This window comes from Gymnoscopelus microlampas (assembly GCF_963454915.1).
Source record: "Gymnoscopelus microlampas genome assembly, chromosome: 24".
Lineage (NCBI taxonomy): Eukaryota > Metazoa > Chordata > Actinopteri > Myctophiformes > Myctophidae > Gymnoscopelus > Gymnoscopelus microlampas.
Window position 1 is genome coordinate 33,712,243 of NC_139961.1, and position 19,173 is coordinate 33,731,415.

Here is a 19,173-nt window from a genome sequence, read left to right on the forward strand (position 1 = left end):
GATAATTACAATATATTATGATCCTTGCAAAAGAAAATGTCAAATACCAGTATTATAGACTAAGAATGTCAATATTATTTACTGCAATGACAGGAACATAAAGAAGCTAGAACGTGCATACTTAAATAATATTGGTGGGACTGAATACATGCCCATGACTCTGTTGGAACTTGCACTGTTCAAAGTGTGGGTCATGACCCTACCAGATGGGAAGGCCCAGCTCTTGTTTTCATAACACGTAGGTGGAGCCAGGTCATTTTTTTAATGCTTCCCATTCATTTTCGATTGGAAGCAGGCCGGAAATCCTGCACAGAGGACTGAGAATGATGCAGGCGAGTTGAGCGTCCAAAATTTTAGATTGTCTCAACGTTATACAAATGATGAGCAAATCTAGCTGGACAGCGGCCAATCAGATTTTTGAATGTGGCAGGGTAGCAACGTAGCAGCCGTTCGTCGGTTTACATGCACTGTATCTGTGAAAGAGTGGACTTACGGATGGGTAACGTCTGGAAGGCCTCTGTGTGGCTGAACTCTCCCTGGCCCTTCCCGTTGACAGCTGATACCCGGACCTCGTACGTGATGTTGGGCTCAAGACCTGTCAGCACCACCGTCGCTGGTTATGGAGACAGGAATCAGTGTCATGTTCTGTCTCTTTGTTTGTCTTTCTGTCTGTCTCTATTTTCTGCTGCCTCTGTCCTGGTCCATAACCCCCTGCCTATTTCCTGAGTGTGTTTCTCATCAGTACGTGTTCTGTTTTTCCAGTTCTGCCTCACTCTGTCCTGTCTGGTCCAATCTTGTCGGTTCTGTCCAGCATGGTCTAGTCCAATGTTCCTGTCTTTTCCGTTATGTTCTTTAACATAATTTACTAGCCTGTTTAACTTAATGTACTATCCTGTTTTATACCCTGGGGTACAAAATAGGCTTGCCCAGAATATACCCCCATTGTGTTTTTCATTATTTATGTTGTTTACATCATAATTATTTAAGTAATGCATTCAATTATTAAGTAACATCTCTCTAGTCCAGATTATACCCCCCTTGTGTGTTTCATAAATAAATATGTACTGTATGTCCAGAGTTAATATGTTGGGTTAGACAAGATCTCTCCTGTCCAGTTTATACCTCCTTGTTTTTCATAAATAAGGTAATTCGAGTGAATAATATACTGAATTTTTCACCCAACTAGAAAAAGTGCTCCTCGGAGCACAGGTCTCCGCCAGGTCAGGTAGGTTATTGTGGGCCAGCAATGTTCGGAATTCGCCAATCAGGATGCAATATAAAAAATCGGACGGATCCGTCTTGATCACTTGACTATACAGATAATGTGTACTGATTTGCGTGAATTTGTGGGAGTAATATAAAAAAAGGTTAAATTGCAAAAATCGGCCTCCTGGTGGTGCTATAATACGGCAATGTTAAAAGGATGGCATTTGTTCCTCAAAGTAGTGCGAATGCGCGTGCAAAGTTTCCCTGATTTGCGGCATATTGTTCAAAACGTGCCACTCCTGCAAATTATGAAAACTAAAACAGATTCGTCTTGATCATGTGTGTGTACGATTTGCGTGAAATTTCGATAAAATCTGAAGGAGTAATATCCAAAAATGTCTTTTACATAAGTCGACCTCCTGGTGGCGCTATAAAAGGCGGATGTGAAAAATGCAGGGTGAAGGTTTTTCCTTGGCCTCTAGGGAGTGCGCAAACAAAGTTTTACACAGATCGGGGAAGTTAAAGGTAAAAACACGAATCGGCCTGGTATAGCGCCACCATGAGGCTGATTTGAAAAATATCAAGTGGCATTTCTTCCTCGGCCTAGAAATCACAAGCTGTGTTCATGATTTGAAGCATTTTGTTCAAAACAAAGCACTCCTGCATACTTTGGAAGCCAATCTTAGCCAATCAGGATGGAATATGAAAAATCTGAAAGACCCGTTTCGTCTGATGACTAATACAGATACTGTGTACCGATTTGCGTGATGTTTGGACAAAATCTGTAGGAGTACTGTCAAGAAATGTGTTTTGCCATAATTGGCCTCCTGGTGGCGTTATAACAGGCCAATGTGAAAAAGGTGGGGCAGAGGTTCTGCTCTGGCATCCAGGGAGTGTGTGCACAGTTTCGTTGTGATCAAGCCAACGGTGCTGGAGATTAGCTGTACACAGACAGAATGACACACACACACGGACGGCGGAAGGACGGACGGACGGACGGACGGACGGACAGGGTGCAAAACCTACTATCTTGCCATGCCTTTTGGCCTGAGACAACTATGAAAAACACATGGGGGGTATAATCTGGACTAGAGATGTTTTGGTCAACGCCCACACCCCTGCCCGACCACTCCGGTCTGCCACCTCGGGGCGACTGACTCCCTCCCCACTCAACGGTCCTTCTGGTCGATCGACACGGTCACGACTTTTTTCTGTTCTGGCCCCACAGTGGTGGAATGAACTTCCCACTGATGTCAGGACAGCAGAGTCACTGCCCATCTTTCGCCGCAGGCTGAAAACCCACCTCTTCAGGAAACACTACCCTTCCTCTTTGCCTGGCCTACTTGTTGTTAACTAGTTGTAGGAACTATTGTTGTATTGTTGTATTGGATCTATTAGCTCGTGCTCATTTGATTTGGCTATTTTATCTCATGTGTTTATGAAAGTAGATAGCTGATATATTGCACTTTTACCTTAGCGCTAGGTATACTCTTGGTTCCTTGTTTTTACAGGAAATGCACTTAAGACCTCTGGTGATTAGTAGTTTCGTTCCCTACCTATGTTGAATGCACTTATTGTAAGTCGCTTTGGATAAAAGCGTCTGCTAAATGACTGTAATGTAATATTACTTGATATTAAATCTAGTATATTATTCACCCATGTTACCTTATTCATGATAAAAAAAAAATCTTGTATTGACTGCCCACTCCAACCTTGTCTCACTCATAACTGTATCACACAGGCCTTGTGTGTGTTGTGCCGATTGGGAAGTCAGTCAGGTCCATAAATCTCTGTTTGTGTGTCTGTCTCTGTCTGTGTTCCTTTTATGCCCATATATGGAGATTCCTGATATCTCTCCTCCTCTTCCCTATTCTCTTCTTTTACAGGGGACTGATGTCCAGTCTCCAGCTTCACCCTGGAGGTTGTGTTTGGCGGGACATGGGAGACCCAGCTTTGGGCTTCTTTGATGGGGAGGCTTGGTGGGCAGAGGGGCAGATGTTCTGATTCAGACACATGGAGCAGAGGGGGCTAATAGGCAGACATACCTGCTGGCCAAAGCCCACCAGCAGCCAGTTTATTTCACTCCAGAGCTCCCTGGGTAACCATTCTTCCAGGGCCTTGCGTGTTTGTTCCGGGTTCTTGGTTGGCTTTCTGACCCAGCCGAGCCGATTAGAGATACGATGTACATGTGTGTCGACTCCTATGCCAGACACCTGGTCCCAGGCGATGTCCATAGCCAGGTGTGCCATCTTGGGTCCCACCCCTGGCAGACGCACCAGGCCCTCCACGCTGGCTGGGATGTCCCCTCCAAACTCTTGTAGCAACATGGATGACGTTTGCTTCAGATACTTCACCTTGGTCCTCCAGAAGCCGACTGGGTAGATGAGTTTCCCAAGTGTTTCGTCATCAGTGTTGGTTATGTTCTCTACGGTGCAACCATGCGCTCTGAGCCTCTGCATGGCTGCTCCCGTTACTTGGTCCTTGGTCTGACTGGAAAGCATTAGTGAAACCAGCACCTGAAAGCGCTTCACTTGTGCGGGGGCCTCTGTGTCACAGCATTTCTTTGCACCCATGCTATCTACAGGTGCATCACGACTTTTCCTCATCTCACGGATGTAGCTTAGTTGTTTTTTCCAGTCAGGAGGCTCTGTCTTCACTCGATCAGCCACTACATCTTCATCATACTCCACCTTCAATAGCTTTCTTCTGCGACTGGTGGAAACCAAGGGCATGGTGTCTTTCTCTGTCTTTGGTTGAACAATGGTTTGAGGATGGGTTGCACCAGAGGGACCAGAAGAGGATTTAGGTTGAGGAATACTCGCGTCCTCTTCATCTTCCTTTGAATTTTGTTGATCTTTTGTAAATTTGGACATGCTGACAGGCCAGGGCCGTTCACGGTTCGATTCCCACTTCCGAGTGACAACAGAGCTTGACGCCGACCAATAAAGAACCAGCTTCAGTTCCCGAAGAAGACCTATGGCCAACGGTCATCCAACACTAACGTCCCTGAACCTCCTACTGTTTTTGCCAGACCCGAAGGGTATCTGTTTCGTCCATACATGGGCATGTCCATTTGTCCTTAGGTCCCAGCCACAAAAGTTTGTCCCCCCGTCGTCCATACTGTACATGGGCATGTTTTGTACCTGTTTTCTCCATACATGGGCAAAAAACATGGCCCCGTCCGTTTGTCCTTAGGTACCAGCCATAAAAGTCTGTCCCCCTTTCGTCCATACATGGGCATGTTTTGTACATGTTTTCTTCATACATGGGCAAAAAATATGGTCTGGCAGAACCAGGTCTCCTGGTCTTTTTCTTGTTAATATTGAGCCTAGTTCCTCTACACGTGTAGATGTTTTGTTTTTCATGTTACATAAGTAGAGAAAAGGCTACCGAAACATCCAAACCCAGGTGACTAACTAACGTGTACGGGAGATAGGTTACGGTAGTAGCTAGCATGTTTACTATATTTTGCAGTCTTTAGAACTCCCCAATTGACTTCTAACATTAAAGTTACACTAGGACCTACAGTACTTGGGCCATGCATGTCAGGAACGATGAAATTCGTTCCATTTATATAGGCAATGTGGCAATATCGCTGGCTTATAGTGGCTTATAGTATATTATTTATATTATATAGTATATGATGATACTAGAGGAACACCTACGTCGCACCGCAGATTTGACCAATATGTCTGAGTCATAGTGTCAGAGACTTTGTCAGATTACCCATTGTACCCTTCTGTCTGTGTCCCTTTTGTTTCCATTTTTGGAGATCTCTATCCGTTTGTCTACCTGTGTCCCTTTTATGCACATCCCTGATGTTGTTAGTGTACGCCCATACCCTGTATATTGGCATGCTCATACTGTATATGGGCATATTGGTTGGATCGGTGGTTCTGGACAACCGTATATCCGAAAGACTCGGCGGCGGGCACCGCACTCCCTCTACTCCTTGCCAACACACGCGCCGAGTTTGAAGTCGGTCTGTCCCACATATACAATTTTGACCATAATTTGGGCATAGTGGTCGGCTCTGTGGCTCTGTACAACTGGATCTCCATATATGCCTGTATATGGGCATATCGGGTTTGTTTATGGTTAACAAAACAAACCCGATATGCACAAACAAAAAAGAAGACTTGGGGGGGAAAAAAAGAAGGAGGAAAAAAAAAGGGAAAATAAGCACTCCTTGAATGAGACGTGTCTTCGTTCAATGTTATTACAAAAAGAAAAAAAAATAGACTGGGTATAAACAGTGTGGCTCCCATGTGGATCTTGGACTTCAGTCATCTATGCCATATGACACTCCAAATCTGGACATAACACACACACAAAATAAAACCTTCTTCTAGACCTCTAGGAAAAGTTATGCTCTATAGAGTTCATTCAACCACAGTTGAGACTAATGTCACTGCTTCAAATTCAGAGCCGCCGCTTGCTTTCCTGGTGGAACATTCTTAAGGGATCACTTCGTTCAACTTGCCGGTGAGGGTATTGGCAAAGATCTATATTCCTCCCCTCAGTCGCAGCACCAGGTGGAGGGTGGACTCCTTCTGGATGTTGTAATCAGAGAGGGTGCGGCCATCTTCCAGCTGTTTACCAGCAAAGATCAGCCTCTGCTGGTCAGGGGGAATGCCTTCTTTGTCCTGGATTTTGGCCTTGACATTATCAATGGTATCACTTGGTTCAACTTCCAGGGTGATGGTCTTGCCGGTGAGGGTCTTGACAAAGATCTGCATTCCTCCCCTCAGTCGCAGCACCAGGTGGAGGGTGGATTCCTTCTGGATGTTGTAGTCAGAGAGGGTTCGGCCATCTTCCAGCTGTTTACCAGCAAAGATCAGCCTCTGCTGGTCTGGTGGAATGCCTTCTTTGTCCTGGATTTTGGCCTTGACATTATCAATGGTATCGCTTGGTTCAACTTCCAGGGTGATGGTCTTGCCGGTGAGGGTCTTGACAAAGATCTGCATTCCTCCCCTCAGTCGCAGCACCAGGTGGAGGGTGGACTCTTTCTGGATGTTGTAATCAGAGAGGGTTCGGCCATCTTCCAGCTGTTTACCAGCAAAGATCAGCCTCTGCTGGTCAGGGGGAATGCCTTCTTTGTCCTGGATTTTGGCCTTGACATTATCAATGGTATCACTTGGTTCAACTTCCAGGGTGATGGTCTTGCCGGTGAGGGTCTTGACAAAGATCTGCATTCCTCCCCTCAGTCGCAGCACCAGGTGGAGGGTGGACTCTTTCTGGATGTTGTAGTCAGAGAGGGTGCGGCCATCTTCCAGCTGTTTACCAGCAAAGATCAACCTCTGCTGGTCAGGGGGGATGCCTTCTTTGTCCTGGATTTTGGCCTTGACATTATCAATGGTATCGCTTGGTTCAACTTCCAGGGTGATGGTCTTGCCGGTGAGGGTCTTGACAAAGATCTGCATTCCTCCCCTCAGTCGCAGCACCAGATGTAGCGTGGACTCTTTCTGGATGTTGTAATCAGAGAGGGTTCGGCCATCTTCCAGCTGTTTACCAGCAAAGATCAGCCTCTGCTGGTCTGGGGGAATGCCTTCTTTGTCCTGGATTTTGGCCTTCACATTATCAATGGTATCGCTTGGTTCAACTTCCAGGGTGATGGTCTTGCCGGTGAGGGTCTTGACAAAGATCTGCATTCCTCCCCTCAGTCGCAGCACCAGGTGGAGGGTGGACTCTTTCTGGATGTTGTAGTCAGAGAGGGTGCGGCCATCTTCCAGCTGTTTACCAGCAAAGATTAACCTCTGCTGGTCAGGGGGGATGCCTTCTTTGTCCTGGATTTTGGCCTTGACATTATCAATGGTATCGCTTGGTTCAACTTCCAGGGTGATGGTCTTGCCGGTGAGAGTCTTGACAAAGATCTGCATGTTTGTGCAATTTACTGTGAACAGCTAGAAATTATCTCAATGTTATACCAAAGTCAAGATATAGCTACGGATGATTCTGTTGAGGATAAAATCCATTATATAGGCAAACTTGATGAGGTAATCGCTGACGTCAGCCTTGCCCAAATATGAAATTACAGTTCCAGTTGTCCAAAAAATATCTATAACTACGCAAATACCCATACAGCATCAGTTTGACGTCAAAGTACTGACGTCATAGACTGGCCTCCAAGTACTATGATAAAGAGTACTGCACATAACCGGGAGGGCATGTGTTCCCAAAGGGCATCGTTCCCAACGGGCATCGTCTTCAATGGGCATCATTCATAACGGGCTTAGGCCTAGTATTATGAATTGTGTGTATATCTGGTTGTACGTAATGTCTGTAAAAATCTTATTGTTCTAAACTCTACACTATGGAGACCAGTATATATATATGAGGCTGTATATGAGGCTGTTTCAGAGGGGTGAGATTGTTGATATTGTTTAATCAAATCCCCAAATTATGAATCGTTAATCTACTGTGACTCATTACCAGTTATACCAAGTCCATTGTGGGTGTTGAAGGCATACTAGAAACACTCAATGTCACAAAAAGCCCTTTCAAAGCATAAAACCTGAATCCCAGAGAAACGCATGAGGTGGGTTTTGAAATGTTGAAGTGGGTTTTGAAGTGGCCCTTAGGATGAGTTATCCTTAGTAGCACAGGCATTACTCACTCTGTACGCCATGTGACTGCACGTCCCTCCAGTCTGGGGAGCCCACCTCCTTGTACTGGACCAGGTAGTGTCCGATGGGAACACCGCCATGGGAGTCAGGCTTCATGAAGGTGACAGTGGCGAGGCGCTGAGAGACGGCCGACAGACGCACGCCATACGGGTTGGATGGTACATCTACAAAGACAGAACAAGAACAGTTTGTCAAAGATGGTGCGCAATGGTTAAGCACTTAATGTGTCCGTGCTCATTCATGCCATTCCTTAGCAATCTTTTTAAACACTTCTGTTAATAAAGACAGCTCTACAGCAACATTACTGGTGTAACTGGACATTAGCTGCAACAAATAATGTTTTACATGCATGGATTGCACAGACTATCAAGATGTTCCACACTCTCCATTTCCTGGTTGTTGAGGTGCATTCACTTTAGGCGAGACATGACAGGTGTGTTGTTTTGAGTGATGTGATTCAATATTAAAATTAATTTTATGGGAGGAATAGTATGGCCTTGGGTACATCACAGCAGTCTTTTTCTATTCACCAATTCGACAGAGAAGTTTACAAAAATACACAGAGAAGAGATTGTTGCATAATTTAACCACAATGGGTGTTATAGAGGAGTAATGTCAACACCATAGACGCATAAAAACTAAAAAAGTACCAAAATCGTGGCACTATCTCTTTAAACACTACATTAGGTCATCTTTTTACCCAGTGTGTTTCCTGCTAAGCTGTGGCAATTCAATCTCCACTAAAGAAAATTAAACCACACTGTTGTGTATTGGGCTGCGCTACAGTAAATTAGGAAGTACTTCAGTAAACAGTGAACACTATGGTAAATCAGGCAGCACTATTTGAGATTAGGCTATGCTGAAAAGGGGGTTGCAAGCTGTAGTGGAATTTATCTCCACGTGAATTGCATAAAGGCTATAGCGATAGCAGAGAGCTCCAAGGTTACTAAATAGCCAAAGGCTGAGATTGCTCTGAGAGTTCTCTGAACACAAAACATCTTTCAAGCTGACTGACTACCCAGTCTTGTACTGAAATGGTGGGTATGGTGTTAAGAGAGTGGTTCTCAAAATGGGGTCTGGGAACCCCCAGGGGTCCTTAAGAAGGTTCCAGGGGGCCTCCAGTTAAATGATTGATAGTTAGGAACCAAACAGACCCTTACAGGCCTGTAACTCAAGAGAGTGTACAAATGGCACCAGATGGACCCTTGGTAGGGTCCATTGTTGACTTGGTAGGGTTCAACAGAGGAGAGAGAGACGTTATGTGGAGAATGGTTGCCATTTGTTACGGCGAGCAAAGACAAGTTGACAACATTGTCACCTTGATCTCTCATTTTACTTTCATAGTATAATTTGAGCACCCTCCTACCACACATTAATTAATTACCGTATATCTCATTTTGCATGGTTGGAGATGAAGAGGATGAGAACGGAAAATGTGATCCTCCAGCAGTATAGAGACATGTGGGAAATGGTAACCAACTTTTTTCCTTCTTTTTTTTCAGTTTGATGTTTGATTTCTGTTTAGTTTTAGTTTCATGAGTGTAAGTTTCATGTGGGAACTGGTAACCATTCTTTAGGTCTGTATTGTGACAGGGTTGACTCACCTGCTTGGGCCAAGATGAATTCCTGGTACCGTACTCCGATGTTGTTTCGGGCTGTGCAGTTGTAGCGTCCAAAATCTCTGTCAGACATTGGTGTCACCTGGGACCAAAACCACAACAACAAAAAAGAAAACTTAAAAAACCCACTGACATTGAGTTGAACTCATTTCAACCTGACGTCCCAATATTTGGCATGTTCTTATAGGGAAACTTGTATTCGGGGCGTCCAAAATCTCTGTCAGACATTGGTGTCACCTGGGACCAAAACCACAACAACAAAAAAGAAAACTTTTAAAAAACCCACTGACATTGAGTTGAACTTATTTCAACCTGGTGTCCCCATATTTGGCATGTCCTTATAGGCAAACTTGTATTTATTCATTATTCTTATTCATTTATTCTCAATAGAAAAAAAATGAAAACAGAGAAACTAGCACATGTACAAGGTCACAACAACTATTTGTTGTCGTAAGACGAAGTATACAGGGCTTAAGTGGTTAAGTTAAACCTAATCCTGAATCTTCATAATTGCATGTCAACCAATGAGACAGCTACGATATGTCGTACACACCTCTAGCAGGGACCTGTCCATGGTGTCGTGCACACGCATGTTGGGCATGCCCTCGGCAGAGATGGTGAAACGCTCTCTCCTCCACAACATGGTGGCAGGTGGGTTGGACATGACCTCACAGCTGATGTTGACCGGGTTCCCCTCCCAGGAGTAATAGATAGTGTGGTTGGTCAGGAACTTGGGCATGTCTGCACGGAAAACACAGAGAAATGATGTCTTCGCTGTCAGGTTGAAACCTTGTATGTCCAAAACCGTTACGAAATGGAAAAAAAGAACGATCCAATGTAGTTATTATTTAGTCACAAGCTCTTAATACTTTCCATTGGTTAAATATTTATAAAACCCACAGACCCAGACTTAACAACAACTTTCAACCTGGCGTCTATGAGCAGATAAAGGACGGGTGATTAATGGATGACATGAGTGGCGGCAGCGCGTCTCTGGTCTTCCCCAGGGCCCGGTCGGCCCGGCCCCGGCTCAGACGGAGAGGTATTACTATTGTTTTATGCTGGCTCACAGGATTCCATTAAAGAGATTGATGGCCAGCTCTCTGTCACACGCCCCCGCCCCTCAGTCAGCGGTGACTTAGTAAATGACTTCATTACTCGTGCGTTCTACGGGTGTGTGTGTGTGTGTGTGTGTGTGTGTGTGTGTGTGTGTGTGTGTGTGTGTGTGTGTGTGTGTGTGTGTGAGTGTGTTTGCCTTCAAATGTGTCTGTGTGCATGCTGCTGATCCTTCTTCTGAGTGTGTGTGTTTCTTTTCTGTGTGTATGTGCATATTTCAGTGTTTTGCTGCCACTGATCTTCGGTGGTGGAAAGTAACTAAGTACATTTACTCAAGTATTGTACTTGACTTAGCAGATCTGTAAGCTCACAATGTGTCACATCGTGATGTGCTGCGAGCTTGTAGAACTGCGATCTTTGAACAATTTTGACAAATGTTGAACATTTTGAAAAAATACAATAAAATTCAGTTATGGGACATTCTGCATAATGACTACTTTTACTTTTGGTACTTTAAGTATATTTTAATGCCAATACTTTTGCACTTTTACCCAAGTGAAAAATTTGATAGAGGACTTTTAGTTATATTATATATTTCTACATTTTACTTAAAGGACGACTTCAGCCATTTTCAACCTATCTTCATATAATTGGTCCTCACTAATGCTCATTATAATATGGTAAAATTTTCTACCAGTGCCATCATCGGTAGGCGGGTTTGGTCATTTCTAAAAAAAAAGAAAATTCATGCTAGAACAATGGCTTCTATTACAGCATGCCAACTTTCCAGGAATAGAAAGCCTACAGTTTCTATTAGCTTGGATTCCTCATCGATGATGTCACTGGTAGGTGGATTTCTGAATTGTCCACAGCCCAATTATGTGAATATAGGTTGAAAATGGGTGAAATGGTCCTTTAAGTAAAAAAAGCTATGTACTTTTTCCACCACTGCTGATCTTGCACTTCCTACTCTGATGTTCCTCATTTCATTTACTGGCGTCATTCAGGAGACTGATGTAATGAGCCTCTTCCAGTCCAGATGGAGATCTTGTCACTGGGTGGGTGGATGGTGGTTGTAGTAGTAATGGTGAAGCTACACCAGGTCTAGTTCCAATCCATCTCCGTTCCGTCTGTCCGTCGGTTCTGATGCAGAATGTGGCCAACCTAATCAATGCAGCCAGCTATACTGGCTGTGTTTGCAGAAACTAGACGGAATACTTGATACAAGCATGCCTTCTATTTTTGCCACGATGGGCGTTCATAGCTATGCACTTTGAACCTACTCAGCCATATAAATACTTTGAATATATTTAATCCACATGAAAACTTCACAGTCATGGTACGCATGAAAAAAATCTTTAAATGAGATTTTCACTCTTTCTCACCTAAAGATACATGGAATAATAATAAACTAGAAAAAGTGCTCCTCGGAGCACAGGTCTCCGCCAGGTCAGGTAAGCTATTGCGGCCTCCTGGTGGCGCTATAATAGGCCAACGTGAAAAGGGTGCCATTTCTTCTTAGGCTTTGCACGACAATCGGACACTGCATTCATGATTTGAGGCATTTTGTTAAAAAAACATGTGTTTCGCTAAATTAGACCTATTGGTGGCGCTATAACAAGCCAATGTTAAAAGGGTGGCATTTGCTCCTCAACATAGTGTGAATGTGCGTGCAAAGTTTGAGCGCAATTGGACGGTGCGTTCATGATTTGCGGAATTTTGTTCAAAACAAGCCAATAATGCAAACTTTAGATGTCAATCTTTGCCAAACAATATGGAATATGAAAAATCAAACACATCCGTCATGATCACATGACTATAGAGATCATGTGTACCGATTTGCGTGAAATTTGGATAAAATTGGAAGGAGAAGTATAAAATAATGTGTTTTACATAAGTCGGCCTCCTGGTGGCGCTATAGAAGGCAGATGTGAAAAATGCAGGGCAGAGGGTTTTCCTTGACCTCTAGGGAGTGCACATACAAAGTTGTACACAGATCGGTGCAGTTATAGGTAAAAACACAAATCGGCCTGTTATAGCGCCACCATGAGGCTGATTTGAACATTTTCAAATGGTAGTTCTTCCTCGGCCTAATGGGAATGAGTGTGCAAAATTTCACGGAAATTGCATGCTGTGTTCATGATTTGAGGCATTTTGTTCAAAACGGAGCACTCCTGCAAACTTTGGAAGACATTTTTAGCCAATCAGGATGGAATATGAGAAATCTGAAAGACCCGTTTCGTTTAATGACTATAGAGATACTGTGTACCGATTTGCGTGATTTTTGGACAAAATCTGTAGGAGTACTTTCAAAAAATATGTTTTGCACAAATCGGACTCCTGGTGGCGCTATAAAAGGCCCATGAGAAAAATTTGGGGCAAAGGTTCTGAATTGGCATCCAGGGAATGTGTGTGCACAGTTTCGCTGCGATCAAGACAACGGTGCCGGAGATTAGCTGGTCACAGACGGACACACACACACACACACACACACACACACACACACACACACACACACACACACACACACACACACACACACACACACACACACACACACACACACACACACACACACACACACACGGACGGACGGACGGACGGACGGACGGGGTGGAAAACATACTCTCTCGCCATGCCTTTCGGCCTGGCGGAGACAATAAAGGGGACAGGAGGGATTATCCTGATTTGATATTTATGCATTATGATATATATTAATTATTTTCATATTTACACCTCGATTTTAGTTCTTAAAGATGAATGATAGGCAAGTATTTCAACATTCTGAATCTGTGTTTAACACTAGGATCATCCATTGTGTGGGATGACCATGTATTTTCATATATTTGCATCCTTCAGAAAGAAACCAGGTGCTTGGGAAATTCCATTCAATATCTAGCATCTATGGACATATTTCTAATAAATAACCATTTAAAAATATTCCTTGCTACAAATCCAGCCTGTCTATCACCTTGTCACTTTGCGCGCACATAAGTTTCGCACACAGTGGCGTCCTAGCTGATTTTGGTGCCCTATGCAAAAATGTCTGATGGTGCCTCCCTCCCCCTGAAGCGTTCCTCTGTGGCTGGCAGGCACCACGTATTGAGAGGAGGGTGGCATGTGGAAGCATCATATGCTGAGACAGCATGGAGTGGGGCGCATATACGCTCACCAAATGAGGAGCGCACGCCATACGCGCTCTGCTGCCCTCAGCAAGTTGTCAGCCTGCATGGGGAGTTGTCTATATGGCCTCGGACCAATACCGCATGCAATCCTTTATTTCCTGTCACATCATTGTTACCTTATGTGTGGATTTGAGGTGTGATGCATTTATTTATTATGAATGCGACCAGATTTGAGATTTACCCTTCGGTGCATTTAGGCCTGGATTTTATGCATTTACAGAGGGGTTTATTTTGCTGGGGGGATGGGGGTGAAATCCATGCCTCTACTTTTGATATCCACCCTCCTGGCATTCATTTTCTCAATGTGGGATTGTAGACTGGCTACGTACAAAGAAGTATAGGGTTTAAGTGGTTAAGAATATAACCCCCTCCCCCCTCTCTCTCTGTTTTGTTTTAACCCATTAAAACCCGGGAAAGCATCTGTGTCATCTTTGATTTTAGCGTTGGCTATTCAAAAATAGCAGATATACAAGCTCATAGCGCGTCACTCTGTGCAGCGCTGCGAGCTTGTACATCTGCTATTTTTGAACATTTTTTAAAAATCTTGAAAAGTGTGAGAACTACTGATTTAGAAGGCATTCGTAGAATCGGCCTCAAGTCTTAATGGGTTAAACAAATGGAACCCTGCATTATACCACTATGTGGTTACAATCTGATCATTCAGCGTGCCCATTAATACCAGGTGAGAAGGGAGGGAGTTCCACCCTGAATCAAACAATTAACGGCAGGTCCGGTGCATCTCAGGAGCAGGACACATATGCAGACAATAGGAATGAATCACTGGAACGTTACTGACTATTAAATACCCTTTTTAATGTATAAGGTGTGAGATCTAGTCCTGGTAATCTAGCACCTTATGAATACAAAAGTTTATGATGCTCCAGCGCTTCATTCCTATTGTCACCAGGTGAGAAGGATCGGGGTTACAGATCTATTCTTTAGGTCCTTGGCACCTCCAGAAGGTTCAACCACATCCTGTATGGATTCTCTGAGTGCTCATCAGACCATGAACCTCTACTCACACTCAATGTCCAGGAACATGCTCTTCTGATGGCCTCCGATCCTGCTGAGTGCCTCACAGTCGAACCGGCCGACGTCTGCCATCCTCACATCACTGATGGTCAGCGTGGATTTTCCATGGCGTCCGCGGACTTCAAAACGCCCATCTTTGCTCTGAACACACACACATACACACACACACACACACACACACACACACACACACACGCACACACACACACACGCACGCACGCACACACACACACACACAATCAATTATGTTCCAGTAAGAAAGGTTAGCGTGGCCCATCATTAAAGTTGGTATTGAACATGATAACTATTGTTATTTTTTTAGCACTTTGACTGCTTTATAGGTCTTGACAGTTAGTTTTGAACATGAGCTCTCGTTCTGTTTTAAGCTCTTTAAAATAGATTTTTACAGTTAATTCTGAACATGCGCCGAGTTCTCCTTCTGTTTTGAGCTCTTTGAGTGCTCTAGATGGAGTCATCCATCGATCTCATAAGCTGTGGATTTACCCCAAGGTCTTTACATCTGTATGAAGACAGATTGTATCAATTTGGGCAAACAGGTCAATTAGAGTGAAATAGAGCAGTCACTCCTGTAATCGATGAATGCTCGTAAATGAGGCAATGCACCTTGGGAGTTTCCTCATTCTGCGCGCCACCTTGTTGACCGCAGCCACTTGTTCCTCACTTATCACCCAGAGAAACTGACACACGATGTAGTAGCTTTTCACTTGACTGAGGCTTTTACTGCAGCGTGCCTTGCACTTTTAAAACAACCTCAAATCAATAATTTTGTCTTGGTAAACTTGTACTTATACTGTAGGTACATGGTAAGATAGAAACCAAGGACGCAGCTGCAGTTATGTGGTCAGGTTATTAAGTAGTTGACCACACAGGGTCCCACAGATCCCCAATTTTCTGACTGTGTGTGTGTGTGTGTGTGTGTGTGTGTGTGTGTGTGTGTGTGTGTGTGTGTGTGTGTGTGTGTGTGTGTGTGTGTGTGTGTGTGTGTTTGTGTGTGTTTTGTCTGTTATTATATGTATATAAATGTATTATCAACCAAAATAAAATCCTTAAATGAGGAATAGTGAGATTTATTCTATTCAAGTATGAACTATTACTTTATGTCAAGAAATATATGACTGTCTTGGATCCTCAGTGCTGTACAGTAATGGTTTTAAATTAGTTCATTCATTTGACTTTGTCTCAAGGTAACATTATGTTTACAATGACTACCAAAAAGAAAAGAAAATGAAAGAAATGTAATGTGCTTCTGCTTGCTTTGTAGGCTCTACTCTTCAACTTCAGTTCTATTATTATTCATAGAGTCACAGAGCAGTAATGTGGTTTCTGATACGAGTACCATGAGAATATATTAGATATGAAATCTATGTGCTTGTCTGTTGAAGGTTGTTTGAACAGTGAGCAACATATCGTGATCGCACATCAGAGGCTTGTGTGACGCTGGCGCATGGACACTTTAGATAACGACAGGAATACCGGCTGAAGCTATTGGCGTTGACATGTTTCCATGGTAACAGTTACCTTACAAAAAGGAATCAACTTTTTCATTTAATTATCTGGAGAGACAAACACTGGATGCATCAACGAGCATGCATTCATGCAAATCCAAACACATTATATGTGTTACATCAGTGGTTGTCAAACTTTTTTCATGTCAATATGTATTTGGCCGCAGACTCCATCTGAAAATATTTTGTAACAGGGACCTCTATACAAGATTTGTATAATTTATTTAAAAAAATATTCAAAATGTTTCAGAAAAAAAAATCTGATCTACAAGCTCACAACACGTCACACTGTGAGCTTTTACATTCAGCTTTTAACAGCCGATGTAAAACTGGGGTTAAACTGGCTAAACTTTAGCTGGGGATACCCTGGAATCCCCTCAAGGACCCAGATCCGACTTTGAGAACCGCATGTGCACAGAAACGCAAGCAAGCAAGCGCGCACGCACGCACGCACGCACGCACGCACGCACACACACACACACACACACACACACACACACACACACACACACACACACACACACACACACACACACACACACACACACACACACACACACACACACACACACACACACACACACACACACACACACACACACACACACACACACCACTCTTTGTTTAATTTAGTTGGATCACAACCTTTCCACAGACAGGCTATCACAGGCTGGATGATACCTTGTCTCCGTGGGTGAAGGTATGTCCATCGCTGGCTCTCCTCCAGGAGATGTCAGGCATGGGTTCTCCCTCAGACACACAGGAGATCATGGCTGCACTGGCCTCCACTGCTGTCACGTTACGCAACTGAGTGATGTGAGGCTGGACTGGAGGATGGACAGAGAGAGAGAGAGAGAGAGAGAGAGAGAGAGAGAGAGAGAGAGAGAGAGAGATCCAGTGAAAGGTCAGCTTGCACATGCTTTAAAACGTCCTTCTAAAATTACAACTCATTCTAAAAAATGTAAATGTTTAAAAATACCAGAGGCCTATATTTATTCTCCTAACATCTTAAAACGTTCTTATTAATGCTCCTGTCGCTTCGAGTCAACTCATTAAACATTCAGACATGTAGAGTTCCGACAAACACTTTTGGAGATACGATCATTGTCAGCCATTTCAGACTTTAAGCCAACTTTTGGCATCACGGTCCACAGACGATGCACTCCCCTGGGTCCTTTGTTTACTTGCTCGTCGCCGGAGGAAAACATAGACAGTGAAGCAAGCGCCAGGACTCTGCAGAACCCGACAGCGAAACAACAAACCTCCCCTGCCTAGTATTCTGCTAGCAAATGTTCAGTCCCTCGAAAATGATCTAAACAAGCTGCACGCACAGATTAAACACCAACGGGACATTAGGTACTATGCTGTGTTCTCTGGCATTCAATGAGACATGGCTGGAGTCCAGCATGCCCGTCACTCCAGCAAGCTGGACCTGTTCCCCGGTTCTTCAAACTTCGAGCTGCTGACCATCACAGTTAGACATTTCTACCTCCCAGAGAGTTCAGCTCAGGCTATGGACGAACTGCATAAGATACACAAATGGTACGCACATAGTTGTGTATTAATCATAATTCACCACCACATAATGCCCACTGTCGTGTACCTGGGCCTGGCTTAACCCTTGCCTAGTTTCCAACAATTTCTGTAATAGACCTGATTAAAACTGTAAGTGAGTGCTCGTCTCTCCTTGATAAGAAAAGTTCAAAAGCAGGAGGTGAAGATGATTAAACCTTCTCCCCTGCCCAGCAGTTGAATCCACAACTGCACCAGATTCTGTCTCTGCTTCTACACTGAAATACCGTGCTGACCAGCTGTCATCAGTGTTCACTGACATTTAAACTCTGGTCTGGTTGAATGAAGGTACCTGCCTGCTTGAAATCACCCTGTTTACCAAAAGGCAGAGGATCATCAAAGATCCTAGCCACACCAACCCACGGATGGTTTCAGACATAACCAGTGTTTTACAAAGTAACTAGTTACAGTATAGTTACTAGTTACTGCTCCAAAAACGTAACTAGTTACTTTACTAGTTACTAAATTATGAAAGTAACTAGTTACTTTACTTAGAAAAGTATATATATATATATATCATAAAATCAATTTCTAACTGATTTTTATAGGCCATAACAACCTTAATTAATTTTTTTGTTCTTCTTTAGAAATATTTTCTTTCTTTCATCATTAGACTCAGAGCAATAACTGAATGAAGTTGATGTAATTTGCATATAGATGTGAGTGGACTTAATTTAACTGACTAAACCTTTTTTTAAATTTTAACATTTTTTAATCTCTCACATGCCAGTGATCACCCCCTGTGCCCGTGCCTAAGGTTGCCTACCCCTGTATTACACACTCACACACAGTTTTAGTGTTGCTCTGTGGCACAGTGAGAGAAAAGACCATTGTAGCAATTGTCATTATGAAATGTACTGGAACAATTAAACGTCTTTCTGCACCATGGCCCTTCACTGGTATTCTGCTTATTAGTTATCTGAAGGCAACAGATTTGTGTGTGTGTAAGACCCGCCAAACTCGGTCTCTGATTGGCTTACCCAGAAATGTTACCCTACGTTAACCAATCATCATACCTCTCTGCCACTTTCACTTTCTACTGTGAAACGTGCTTTGGATCATGATAGTGTGAGAGCACATAACTATAAATGACATTCCCTGTGCCCCTCCCCCGTCTGGGCTGTCAAGGACAATAAAACTAACTTACAACTGTACCCCCTACCTCCCACTGCAAAACAAAACTCCCCCTGTTACCTTCTTCATTAAAATGTGCATTTTGAAGAACAATTAAGTGCTTCTCTCGGCTTGACAAGATGTTGATGAATGGAGTATAAATCTCCATGTAATTTCATGATGGGAGAAGAGAACTATAAGAAGAAAACAAACAGCTTACAGCTTAATGAAAATAGAA

At 43.5% G+C, this 19,173-nt stretch overlaps 2 protein-coding genes across 2 annotated transcripts in view; both read right to left on the bottom strand.

Annotated features, from left to right (window-relative positions):
* Positions 1-19,173, bottom strand: part of ncam2 (neural cell adhesion molecule 2) — a gene marked incomplete at both ends in the record, with an annotated part of 200,882 nt that overhangs the window by 25,268 nt on the left and 156,441 nt on the right. Inside the window, 6 exons of the mRNA XM_084050802.1 lie at positions 494-613; positions 7,823-7,996; positions 9,437-9,533; positions 10,005-10,192; positions 14,715-14,865; positions 16,932-17,077. Of these exons, the coding sequence (XP_083906928.1) occupies positions 494-613; positions 7,823-7,996; positions 9,437-9,533; positions 10,005-10,192; positions 14,715-14,865; positions 16,932-17,077 (876 nt within the window). The remainder of the gene's footprint in view (positions 1-493; positions 614-7,822; positions 7,997-9,436; positions 9,534-10,004; positions 10,193-14,714; positions 14,866-16,931; positions 17,078-19,173) is intronic.
* Positions 3,117-4,079, bottom strand: LOC311041019 (endonuclease III-like protein 1; the record flags this gene model as incomplete). The annotated part of the gene is made up of 1 exon (XM_084051456.1): positions 3,117-4,079. One exon carries the CDS (start codon positions 4,077-4,079, stop codon positions 3,117-3,119), a length of 963 nt encoding a protein of 320 aa, XP_083907582.1.